At 48.8% G+C, this 13,320-nt stretch overlaps 1 protein-coding gene across 1 annotated transcript; it reads left to right on the top strand.

The window, feature by feature from the left end:
• Positions 1-25: 25 nt before the first annotated feature.
• DNALI1 (dynein axonemal light intermediate chain 1) lies at positions 26-8,274 on the top strand. Its single transcript, XM_005298354.5, has 6 exons — positions 26-840; positions 2,307-2,446; positions 3,328-3,497; positions 4,466-4,644; positions 5,092-5,256; positions 7,918-8,274. Exons 1-6 carry the CDS (start codon positions 760-762, stop codon positions 7,951-7,953), a joined length of 771 nt encoding a protein of 256 aa, XP_005298411.1. The 5' UTR covers positions 26-759; the 3' UTR covers positions 7,954-8,274.
• The last annotated feature ends 5,046 nt before the right edge of the window (positions 8,275-13,320 follow it).

Consider the following 13,320-nt stretch of genomic DNA (forward strand, 5'->3'; position numbering starts at 1 on the left):
CAAGCGCGCCGAGCCAGCCGGAAGCACTCCTGCCGGGCGGCGGGGCTTGCTAGGGCGGCTGCTCGGCTCATGGCGTTCCTGCCGCGTCCGGGCCCGCTGCGCTCGCGGAGTGCGGGGCGGCGGCCCGGGATCGAGGGGCTGGAGGCTGACGGCGGGTGGCCGCGGGCGGGACAAGCAGGGGACGGGCGGGGAGTCCGCCCCTGTCACGCGTGATTTGCACGAGGAGCGCCCCCCCCGATCAGTACATTTCCACCCCTGCTCCGATTCGCCCCCTTTAGCCCCTGTCAAAAGCGGCCCGCAGCCTCGCACGGGTAAAAGGGCAGGGTGGAGGGCAGTGGCTTCAGCAGATGTACTGAGCATGCTCAGTAGCACCGTACTACGGAGAGCACTTTAGTACACTGCACCGGCCGCGCGCAGCGCGTTCCTGAGCCGGGCTCTCTGCGAGCGCCCCTGGAGGCGGCTGCTGGGCGGCCCGCTCAGGGATCGGCCGGGCCCGGCTGCCTTGGCCGCGTGAGCTCCGAGGTGCGGTTCCCCGCCTTGTTCTCGCTCACTTCTGAGGGGCTGGCCGAGACGCTGTACGCTCTGCGCATGCGCCATCGGCTACCTTCAGTACGCATGCGCGTCCAGCCATCGTCTGATCTCTTGCATACGAGCGCCGGGGGGACGTCATGACGAAATGACGCTTGGGCGCGGCGCGGCTCGTTGTTGCCATGGTGACGGTACACAGCTCACGGGGAGAGTGCGGGCCTCGGAGCCGCCATGATCCCGCCGGCGGACTCGCTGCTCCGCTACGAGACCCCGGTGCTGGTGAGCCGCAACCCGGAGAAGCGCTCCCCGAAGGTGAAGGCGCTGCGGGGGACGGCCCGGGATGCGGGCGTGGGGCCGCTGTATGAGGGCGAACCGGGATATGGGGGGAGAGGGGATGCGGTAGGGGGGTCGGGGTTGAGCTGGGGGTACATGGGGAGGGGGTGAGGGGAGGGCTGAGCTGTGGGGAGGGGGGATCGGGGTTGAGCTGAGGGTACATGGGGAGGGGGTGTGGGGAGGGCTGAGCTGTGGGGAGGGGGGATCGGGGTTGAGCTGGGGGTACATGGGGAGGGGGTGTGGGGAGGGCTGAGCTGTGGGGAGGGGGGGTCGGTTGAGCTGGGGGTACATGGGGAGGGGGTGTGGGGAGGGCTGAGCTGTGGGGAGGGGGTCAGGGTTGAGCTGGGGGTACATGGGGAGGGGGTGTGGGGAGGGGGGTCGGGGTTGAACTGGGGGTACATGGGGAGGGGGTGTGGGGAGGGCTGAGCTGTGGGGAGGGGGGTCAGGGTTGAGCTGGGGGTATATGGGGAGGGGGTGTGGGGAGGGGGGTCGGGGTTGAGCTGGGGGTACATGGGGAGGGGGTGTGGGGAGGGCTGAGCTGTGGGGAGGGGGGTCAGGTTTGAGCTGGGGGTACATGGGGAGGAGGTGTGGGGAGGGGGGTCGGGGTTGAACTGGGGGTACATGGGGAGGGGGTGTGGGGAGGGCTGAGCTGTGGGGAGGGGGGTCAGGGTTGAGCTGGGGGTACATGGGGAGGGGGTGTGGGGAGGGCTGAGCTGTGGGGAGGGGGGTCAGGGTTGAGCTGGGGGTACATGGGGAGGAGGTGTGGGAAGGGCTGAGCTGTGGGGAGGGGGGATCGGGGTTGAGCTGGGGGTACATGGGGAGGGGGTGTGGGGAGGGCTGAGCTGTGGGGAAGGGGGGTCGGTTGAGCTGGGGGTACATGGGGAGGGGGTGTGGGAAGGGCTGAGCTGTGGGGAGGGGGGATCGGGGTTGAGCTGGGGGTACATGGGGAGGGGGTGTGGGAAGGGCTGAGCTGTGGGGAGGGGGATCAGTTGAGCTGGGGGTACATGGGGAGGGGGTGTGAACGGCATAGGGATGTAAAGGATGGAGCACGTGGAAGGCCTAAGATGGGGACTCTAGGGGCGACCCTGTTGGAGGTGTGTGTATGAAATGGGGACATAGGGGGCCTGTGTGTGTTTGTGAGAGAAGTCCTTAAAGGGTCATAAAGAGCCTGTTTTTCCTTCCCCACGTGTGCTGAGTCTTTGTGGGGAAGGGCTTTCTCTTTTCTCCTGACTTGCATAGCTCCTCTGAACAAGTGGGAGAGGAATGTGTGAATGGGGGAATGGGCAGGAAGGAGTGGGGGTAGCGGAGGATGAGGGGGAGGTTGGCTTCCCTTGTGGGAGCAGTGGCCTCCTCTGCCCCAGTGTGTCTCTGGGTCTGCCTCCCCACACACTATTGCTGGAATGGGTGCCCTGCCTATATAGTCCCAGGATGTTTCTCATTTGCAGGCGCGTGCTTTGAAAGTGAGTCCTCAGCAGCCTGTGTCAACAGGACCTGTGCCACCTCCTCCAAAACCCAAGACGACTCCTACAGCTGTAGATCCAACAAAACAGGCAGAGGAAATCTTAAACGCAATCCTGCCACCAAGGTAAGAAACTGCTCTTTCCCCCTTTCACCATGGTCCTAGGATGCCAGGAAGAGTCAGCAATGTAAAATTCTAACGTGGAGAGCAAGGGAAGGTGGGATTCAGTGAATGTCACAAAATGGTGTTGGGGAGAGAGTGGGGGATGGATTTCTAGCTGAATGAAATGTTTGTGCCTGTCAATGAATGTAGCCTATCTAATAGCTGGTTATTCGTGCTGGGTGATGAGTGGTAGTTAAATAAGTATGTTGTCTAATTTGTATCAATATTGGCTCTTTCTGAATCTGACAAAGATGCTTTCCTCAATGATGTATTGAGGTAGCAAATGCCCCTGATGAATTATACATCAGTTTTAAAAGTAATATAAAAAAAATCCTGACATTGCTGTATTAGACACAAAGCAGCAGTCCCCAAGCCTTTTTAAGTCCGCTGTCTTGCTTGATGGCCGTGTAGTGTGCAGTTAGCCATGTTTGCTGTCATCCAAGTGTTGTGTAGCTAAAAGTTCCTGCCTTGCTACATACATGTGTAAAATGCAGGCGCTCCCTCTGTTGTTGAAATGCCAGTTCAGTGGGGATAATGAAAGATGCAAAGGCAGCATTTGTTTGGGGATCAGGACAATTATCAGAAGCTGTGCTGACATTGTCTCTCAATTGTACTGACTATGTCGGGTGGAGAGAATGCTTGTATTGCACACTTCTGTGAAAAAAAAAAAAGGGATTCTTTCAGTTGGTGGTGGAAATCAGTGCTCAAGCATATGCTTGATTAAACCTTATCCAGGGGCAGCTCCTAGGTTGTTGCTGATAGTCAATGCTTTTATCGGCAGTGAAGCTATGATGAAGGCAATGAATATGGCTAACAAACTAATCTGTGCTGCTTTTGTGATGCAGAGAATGGGTGGAAGACAATCAGCTATGGATTCAGCAGGTGTCCACCACTCCCAGTACCCGAATGGATGTAGTTCATCTGCAGGAAGAGATGGATCTCAAACTACAGCAAAGACAGGCTCGAGAAACTGGGATTTGTCCTGTCCGCAGGGAACTCTACTCACAATGCTTTGGTTAGTGAATACATCCAGGTCTCAGAAACCATAGCGAAAAGCTTATTTGAATGATACTAAAACGCCTGACGTTTCTGAATAGCTCAGGACATAGGGAATGGGAAATAGAGACTTTCATCTAAGGTGTATGGGTTCCAATCCACCCTGGTCAATAGGGAATGAGAGTTATTACCATCCCATGCCTGTTTGAGGACCTGTTGATCTCAGTTCAGTTCCTGGTGCAGAGGTCCACATCAGAATTAACACAAGTAGACCCCTGTGTGAAGTCTCAGCAAAGGAACCCAAAGTCAGAATGGACACACACTTTCCTCTTTCCGCCTTAATGGGTCCCTACAGGGCAGGGTTGAGGCACAGTGCATGTGGGAAGCTTGCACTGTTATTAAACAGACTGCACTTGCCCTCTTGAGGCTGCCCAGTCTGTCCCTCTAGCATCTCTCACTACCATGTAGAGATGAAGCCCGGTTGCCGCAGAAGTGCTTCCTCTTAGTGTCAGCTTGTATACAGAACAGTATTTTTAAAAAACTGTCTATATACAAGCAGACACTGAGGAGGTGTTACTGTGGCAACAGGGCATTGAACAGTAAGCTGGGATTTGTTGCATATTTGCATGGGAGGGAAAGATTCATCCAACCACACTTAGATCATACTCCAATAACTGGATTAATTCATCTTAAATTATTAAACATCTTGGTGACACTATGCTAGTCCTCCAGCTGCTACAGACCAACCCCGGAGGCTGGAGGAAGACACCAGCCACTGATTTAGAGAGAATTCTTATTAATATAATTGATTCGTTAATTTCTTAGCAATAGGAAGCTTCAGGTCTACACTGCCTGGCCCTGAACACCTCAAATGTCATGGCCATAATTACCTTGCTAGGCACACTGGCCCATGTCAAAATGTTTGTCTTGAGACCTATGTAAAACATTTTCCCTCTATCTTTACTATTATGCCCTTTTTATTTAAAGATGAACTTATCCGTGAGGTTACGATTAATTGTGCAGAGCGGGGACTGTTGCTGCTTCGAGTCAGAGATGAAATCCGAATGACCATCGCTGCCTATCAGACACTGTATGAGAGCAGTGTTGCCTTTGGTATGAGGAAGGCATTACAGGCTGAGCAGGGCAAATCTGACATGGAAAAGAGAGTAAGTGAGGCTGTTAACTTCATAATGTACCTGTGATCTGGTACACAAATGTCTCTCTTTTATCTTCCTCATGCTGGCTCAGTAGATCATATTTTCTCACATATCTATTAGAGCATTGACAATTTTTTGCAAACAAAATCAACAAACAAAACCTTCACCATTTTTCACTCAGCTCCAGTACTTACATTTGAGTCATTTTCTGATTTCATCAATAAACTCGTTCAAAATATGCTGCTTAGATTTTTTTTTTTAATTTTCTAGTTCCACTGGGTGGCAGTAAAGATCATCAGAACACACATCTTGCTGATTCCCTAAGGCTGCTTTTTAATGGATAAATTGGCTGCTATTATTTTTATTCTTCAAAGACTGTAAAATGCAAAACTTATATCTTCATTGTATTTCAAAAACATAGCAATGGATGTCAGGCATATCTATGTTCTTTAAAAGATTGCAGAATTAGAAGATGAAAAGCGAGATTTGGAAAGACAAGTGAATGAGCAGAAAGCTAAATGCGAAGCTATTGAAAAACGTGAAAGTGAAAGACGGCAGGTAGAGGAGAAGAAACATGGTGAAGAGGTGCAGTTCTTGAAACGAACTAATCAGCAGTTGAAGGTTAGTAAAGAACCCTGACTGCAATGTCTTAGTAGGAAAACAACTGAAGTATTTGCTTTTTAAATAGTGAGACCTGAAAATGAATTTTCCTTTAGTCTTTTGTTCTCTTAATGAAAAGGCCATATGTGCATGTATTAGTTCCTCACTAACTTGCATTAATGTTGCACATTCTCCAAATTCTCAAAGCTCCCTGCAGCTCTGTAGGGTGAGGAATAATGCCGTTAGTTCAAATGACCCCAAATCTTTTATGGCTGGTTAATTGATCAGTTATTGAATGCATGAGTGCAGTTGTTTCCTAGACACAGCGGCATTTTAGATTTCAGAATTTAAGGGACTTTTTAAAAATACGTTTGTGCTTTAAACCTGACTCATGCTCAAGGACCACATTTTTGTGTAGACCTGACTCTAGAACAGTTGGCTGTCAGCAGAAGACACCAAGAATCTGAGAATGTTTCATCTTTAAAGCCTCATAAGTACAAAACAGAAAGCCCAAAGTAAGGAAGACAAAATTATTCCTGTGTGGCTGTGGGCCTGAAAACATTAGAATCCTCTCCCTTACAACAAGGGACAGTTTAAAATGAACTATTGCAGTAAAACACCTTTGGGTTCAGTGCAATGGGGGCTTTTCTCCCATCCATGTCTGGAGTTTTCGGTAGGTAACGGTAATTGGATCTCATCTATCACTGAAAGAGTAGGCTGTAAAATATTCATATACTCCTGGAGTGGAATGAGGGGTGAGCAGTGTACCTGCAATTAGAAACTACCCCAGAAAGTTGACTTTTAATAGCTAAAAATTTAAAACAACATTCCACCTTATTTCTTTAGTTTATAAACAATGCAGATTATCAGGAACAAATCCTTCTATAATGATACACATAGTAAACTTTCCTAGCTTTAGGGAGCTAACTTATGAATGGATTTCTGTGCTCTTTTATATTAGTCTGTGGCTTACATCTTCAAAATGGATCCTACTAACTTCTTGTTTGGTCTCACCTCTGTAGCGGGGGGAGGGAGGGAGTGGTTTCCTTCTCCTTTCCTAATGGGCTCTTGCGCTTGTCTCAGGAGTGCTAGCTATTTAACCTAATGTAAACAGCTGGTAAACAGCTCTAGCTGCGCTGTCTGACCTAGATCACCGCAATAACTACTTACTACCTATCCACCTGCTGACCTTCACACCTTGCTTGTGGGTCAGAGGCAACTGTGCGACTTGGTTGAAGAACTTTTGGATAGGTGCTTTTGTTACAAATTTAAATGTGTGGGTTTCCACTAGAGGGCAAAGTAATGTTTGGAAGAAACTTGAATCTGAACCTGTCACATGGGCTGAGTCTGTGAACCTTTAGTTTTTTCTAATCACATGTCTTCAGCTGCATTGGAATCATAATCCTCAGGGGAACTTGATGGCAATATCACTACATTTTCTGGGAGCTTCCAGTCTGTCTCCTCTGTTTGCACCAGAATTACAGATAGTAAATGGCAGGGATGCATTACTAACTGGGTTCCTAAGGCAGGAAGCATTTACTTGGATCAGATTAAAGCATAACTACTGTATTGTAACTAGTAGTACTTCTCCAGTTGTCTGCTAGTGCTCTCTCCTGGAGCCAGAATATGTCAAAATAACTCTTCCCGTGGCTGCCCTTGGCTGGTTGATACATGTGGATCATGGCAGTGTAGTTCTCTTTGAGACAGAAGGAATAACTCTCACTCTAAAACAAAGCACCCTGGCTTTGGCAATTAAGATGGCTCTCCAGGCCAAAAATATTTAATTTGATGAAAGCAGGGTTTGTGTTAGCTGATCCCAGGATAACATGTCTTTGCTGTTGAAAAGTTACCTCATGCTTGTGGTAAAAATGTCTATTTAAAAGAACCTTCCTGGCCAGATCTAAATCTCTTTACTTAGCACTCAGAGCTACTTTCCTTATCTTTGACTTCATCACATTTACACTCTAGACTTCCTCAGATAATCTCTTAGCTTCAGACCACCTTGCAGAGTCCTAGGCCACAGAACGAGGTAGCCATTAGGCCAAGAATATGTTGCCACCAAGTCCATATTCCTTTCCTGAGCCAGAAGTATTTATAAAGAGCTGTACACTTACACTTGCTACCACTTATTTTGTTGATGTAAGTGCTGGAAGTTTTATACAGTACAAGCTCCCTGTGCATTAGTAGCAAGTTCTTTTATCCAGGACTTGGGCGTCAAGTTGTCTCTGTGACTGAAAAATTTGCAGTTCCCAGATACTTTTGTCTCTGAGTCAGAGCTTGCATTCCAAACCCCGACAGCCAAATGTTTAATTTAGCAAGCTTAATACAGCCTGAAATCAGAGAACAAACCACTTTTTCAGCAACTTTTATTTAATTTCCTTTTCAATGCTTTACATTATAAAATGGGTCTTTCACTGAATGGAACCACGGCCAGCTTTTAGTTTTCTTCTCATAATGCAACACGTCTGTACCAAGAATGAAACAAACTAATTTATAAAACATGGAGTAAAGAATGAAATAACCAGGAGGAAAATCCTGGCCTGGTTCCCCTGGAGTATTCCAGTAACTTCTTAGCATCCTCGCTCTGGAAACAATGAACAACTGTCACCTTACAGCAATGCGGGGGGGGGGGGGGGGTGTAGATTGAGTCTAGTTGGACTTAATGAGTTGTTTGTCTTTCAGGCCCAACTTGAAGGCATCATTGCACCAAAGAAGTAGATTTCCTTGTGGGGCCCTGCAGGAAGAACTCATGAAACGTTTCTCTGAGCAAGGAGGTTGTGGTTAGTGACCCAGATCTGTCTCATTCATAGTGATCCTGATTTCCACACTTAAAATAACTAGAAACATTGGAATTGTATTCCTTCTCCCCTTCCCTATTCTAATAGATTAAAGTGTTTTGCTAATTACCGTGACCTCATTTTCAGTGACTTTTCAGCATCCAGCTCTTTGTATGCTGAACACGTCTGGGATTTGCCTCTGTGATTCTCTAACCTATCACTGTTAAGGTCATACTCTTTTTAATAAACTTTTTTTACAGTAGCACCTCTGCCTCTGTTGATCTGTTAGAGGCTGTACAGCTTTCGGAAGTACCATACACAAAGCACTGGACTAATATCAAATGGAGGTTACTGTTCAAATACTCAATCTGCTCAAATGAGTGTATTTTGTTTCTGGGATGGGAGCAGGTCCAGATTCATGAGCTTTCCACTAAGCTGTACAGCTGCCAGTAATGTTGGTTGTGAATGGTAAGTTGCCAGCCTGCTTTCTGCTCTTCTGAGCTGTATGTGTGGGAAAGAATAGTTCTTTCAAGCATGCTGTACCATTGCTATCCTTTCTACTTGCTTCCCTGCTTTTCCTCATCCCAATCACTTGTCTGGGCCAGCACCTTCGTTGCTATTGTGGAATGAATCCCACATCTGACTATTTTCAGTGCACTTCTGTGACATGCTTTACTGCCTGCTGAGCCCTAGCATACATCACATGTACTCCCTGGTGTAAGAATTTCTAAAACAGGACAAAATGCAACTGGATACCTTTGGCTCAAGTGATCAACAGGCAGTTGGTGGGGCATGGTGACAATTTAAAAGTGCCAATCTTAGTTAAGGAAGGCCAAGATTTGCCTTTCATTGTGGGCAGGTTGTGGTGCATTTTCTGCCTTTCCTAGCAAGGGCCACATCTACCCCGATGGAAGGTTTAACTCTTGTAACCTTATGGCCTAGAGCCCAGCTTGGTTCTAGCCCTGAGTTCTCTTTACTGTTCATCACTACTGTTAACTATGCACAATTACCACATTGCCCACCCAACCAAAAGTGTGATCACTTGGTGTCCTCAGTTCCTTTCAACAAATAGAACACCTACAATTGTTTATTTTGGGTATTGTAATCCCCAGCTGTCCAGCCAAGGGGGTGCTCTCTTCTCAGTAGCCGCTGTAATAGCATTTCTTTCCTAGAAACTCTGCTAGTGACAGCTTCTGGACATGCAGCTCTGTAGACGAGAGGAGAAACAGCCAGCAAGGAGCTGTGTGCACTAAGCAGCAATTGGACAAATGCCAACCAGCCACAGCAGCAGTCCCCCTACTTCATCTCAGCCTGCCAGGGCAGTACCCTGCCCAATAGCACCCTGGCTTCTGGGCTCTGTCATCACGCAAATAATGGCTACAGATCTTTAATGCACGTGTGCTTGCTGGTATACCACATTTCAGTACAAACCCCAGTAGTACCTGATCGTAAAGATTGCAGGTTGCCAATAGCTTATTTATCTGCATTGCCTATATCCCATATTGGTTAAAACCAGTTTTATTTTAACTTCAGTATGTTTGCTGAAACGTGCTTTTGTACTACCTGCTAAGGACAGCCCTGCTCTCAAACCCAAGAGAGCCAATTAACTTTATGTAATATTTCGGGTCATCTTGAGCAGGGGTTCTGAACCTTTTTCTTTCTGACTCTGCCTTCTTCCCCCCCGCCCCCCCAGTGCTATCCAAACTCCATGGTCCACCTGAGCCACACTACTGTTTTTTCTGCCTAGAAAAGCCAGGGCCGACATTAAGGGGTAACAGGGCAATTGTCCAGGGCCATGTGAAGCTAAGTTGCTCAGGCTTCAGCTTGAGCCCCGGGTGATGGGCCTTGGGGTCCCCGACTTCAGCCCCATGCGGTGGGGCTTTGGGTTTCTGCCCTGGGCCTCAGCAAGTCTAATGCCAGCCTTGCTTGGCGGACCCCCTGAAACCTGCTCTTGGCCCCCCAGGCGGCCCTGGATCCCTGGTTGAGAACCACTGATCTTGAGGACTAAAGGTCTCTTTGCTATGTAACATTCAGAACCAGATACTAGACACTAACTTTTCACTAAAGAAAACTTAAAAAGGCATTTCCCATGCAGCTGTGTAGGGTTTTGTTTTACTGTTAACGAAAGAGGGAAGTAATTAGGAAATTAGAGTTCAGAGGAGAAAGCTACTGTTAGCCATCCCCAAATCCTCTAAAAAGAGCTCATTTTCAGAATCTGCAGAAAGACTTTCTAATGAGCCTTGTGACAGTGGCTGCTGAAGCAAGTTTCAGCCTACGTTTTGGAACTACCAGCTGTACTCTGCTCAGCTGAGGAGGAATGAAAAGGATCATAGGGTAACAGTCATTTAAGTCATAATTCCCAGCTTCTGTTTTCACAGCGTAGGGAAAGTTATTGCAAATGAGGGCTGCATCCTTTTTCCCATTATCTTGGACTCTACGATGCAGAAAAGAAGACATTTTGAGGGACTTAAGATTTTATAGGGTTTTCTAAAGAAAAAAATCATGCAAGCCATCCTTCAAGCAAAGGTGCAGGAAGATCAGTTAAGGGCAGGTTACCCTGCTCGTGGGATGGTGGGTTTGGTGTTTATGGTCCCACAGACTAGGGGCCTTTGTTCCAGCAATGAAATCTTCCCTCTTTCAACATTTTCACAATAGGCCTTGGTATAATCACTACATCAACTTGAATTTTCTTCTTTGCTAAGGAGCTATTGCAAGCTGTGTCCAGTCAGTCTGAGTCTCCTGCAGCCTTCAGTGTAGTTCTGCAAGAAGAGCCTCAGTTAAAGTATCCCTCTCCTATTTCACTGCAACACACAATTTTCCACAGCCAATGGACAGAGATTTGTTCCAATTCTCTCAAGGGAGGTGGTTTTATCCTGCCGTGCCCATGGCTGCCATGGTGATACAAGTTTTTGAAAAGGATGTTAAAAAACCTACCCTGAAGTTGCCACCTGACATTAAGCATTTCTCAGTCACTCTCCAAATTCTAAGAAAGGTCAATGTGATCACTAGTTCCTGCTACCAAACTGCTTCCTACTGAACAGTGGCAGAAGTCCAACACTGGAGACTTTAGTCTCCTGCAGAGACTTCCATTTTGTGAATGACCTAATTAACCAGTATTTCCTGTTACTGCTTCAGTTTCTCCTTGCTCATTTTCAGCCTGAAAAAGACGGTTACTCACCGTTGTAACTGTTGTTCTTCGAGATGTGTTGCTCATATCCATTCCATTAGGTGTGTGCGCGCCGCGTGCACGATCGTCGGAAGATTTTTACCCTAGCAACACCGGCGGGTCGGCTGTGGAGCCCCCTAGAGTGGCGCCTTCATGGCGCTGAATATATACCCCAGCCGACCCGGCGCCCCCTCAGTTCCTTCTTGCCGGCTACTCCGACAGTGGGGACGGAGGGCGGGTTTGGAATGGATATGAGCAACACATCTCGAAGAACAACAGTTACAACGGTGAGTAACCGTCTTTTCTTCTTCGAGTGCTTGCTCATATCCATTCCATTAGGTGACTCCCAAGCCCAACTTAGGTGGTGGGGTCGGAGTGAGACATTGCTGTGTGCAAAACTGCTGATCCGAAGGCAGCATCGTCCCTGGACTGCTGCACTAGTGCATAGTGTTCTGTAAATGTGTGGACTGACGACCAAACCGCAGCTCTACAAATGTCCTGTATCGGAACTTGCGCCAGGAAAGCCGTCGAGGAAGCTTGGGCCCTCGTGGAGTGGGCGGTGAGGTGCGGTGCTGAGACACCTGCCAGGTCATAGCAAGTCCGGATGCAAGACGTAATCCAGGAGGATAGGCGTTGTGAGGAGACCGGTGAGCCTTTCATTCGGTCGGCCACTGCAACGAAGAGTTGCGTCGTCTTTCTAAAGTGCCTTGTGCGGTCAATATAGAAAGCCAGGGCCCTGCGTACGTCCAGAGAATGCAAACGTTGATCCTGGCGAGTAGCATGTGGTTTAGGATGAAAGACCGGGAGAAATATATCCTGGTTGATATGAAAAGGAGAAACCACCTTAGGGAGAAAGGCAGGATGTGGACGAAGCTGCACTTTATCCTTGTGGAAAACTGTGTAAGGGGGCTCGGATGTAAGCGCCCTGAGTTCAGAAACGCGCCTTGCTGAGGTGATGGCTACGAGGAAGGCTGTCTTCCAGGACAGGTACAGAAGTGAACAGGTGGCCAGTGGCTCGAATGGAGGACCTGTGAGCTTGGAGAGAACCAGGTTGAGGTCCCACGTCGGAACGGGCTGACGTTGTTGTGGGTACGTCCGGTCTAAGCCCTTGAGGAATCTAACGACCATCGGGTTAGAGAATACCGAGGACGCGAGTTCCCCTGGATGGAAGGCCGATATAGCGGCCAGGTGAACTTTAATTGAAGATATCGCCAACCCTTGCTGTTTTAGGGATAGGAGATATTCCAAAATGAGAGGGATAGGTGCGTGCAACGGGGACGTGGCTCGCTGTTCGCACCAACAGGAGAACCGCTTCCACTTGGCCAAGTATGTGGTCCGTGTTGAGGGCTTCCTACTGCTCAGCAGAATCTGTTGGACAGAGTGAGAACACTGTTGCTCTGCCTGGGTGAACCATGGAGCAGCCACGCCGTGAGGTGGAGTGATTGCAGGTCGGGGTGACGCAGCCGGCCGTGGTTCTGCGTGATGAGATCCGGATACAACGGAAGCGGGATCGGTGTCCGAACCGAGAGTTCCAACAGCGTGGTGTACCAATGTTGTCTCGGCCACGCTGGAGCGATCAGAATTACCTGTGCCTGGTCTCTGCGCAATTTGAGCAGTACCTTGTGGACCAGAGGAAACGGAGGGAAGGCATAAAACAGGTGGTCTTTCCAGGGAAGGAGAAACGCATCCGAGAGGGAGCCCGGAGCTCGACCTTGCAGGGAGCAGAACACGTGGCACTTCCTGTTGTCTCGAGATGCAAACAGGTCTATGTGGGGAAACCCCCACTTCTGGAAGACGGAATGTATAATGTCCGGACGGATAGACCACTCGTGCGTTTGAAAGGACCTGCTGAGCCGGTCCGCCAGAGTATTCTGGACTCCAGGGAGGAACGATGCCGTGAGATGGATTGAGTGGGCGATGCAGAAGTCCCACAGGCGAATGGCCTCTTGGCATAGAATTGACGAACGTGCTCCTCCCTGCTTGTTGATGTAAAACATGGCCGTGGTGTTGTCGGTGAGAACTAACACACAGCGGCCACGTAGGAGATTGAGAAATGCCTGGCACGCCAGGCGCACCGCCATCAGTTCCCGAACATTGATGTGCAGGGCTAGCTGAGGTGCAGTCCACAGGCCCTGGGTATGG

Source organism: Chrysemys picta, chromosome 23, assembly GCF_011386835.1.
Source record: "Chrysemys picta bellii isolate R12L10 chromosome 23, ASM1138683v2, whole genome shotgun sequence".
Classification (NCBI taxonomy): Eukaryota; Metazoa; Chordata; order Testudines; family Emydidae; genus Chrysemys; species Chrysemys picta.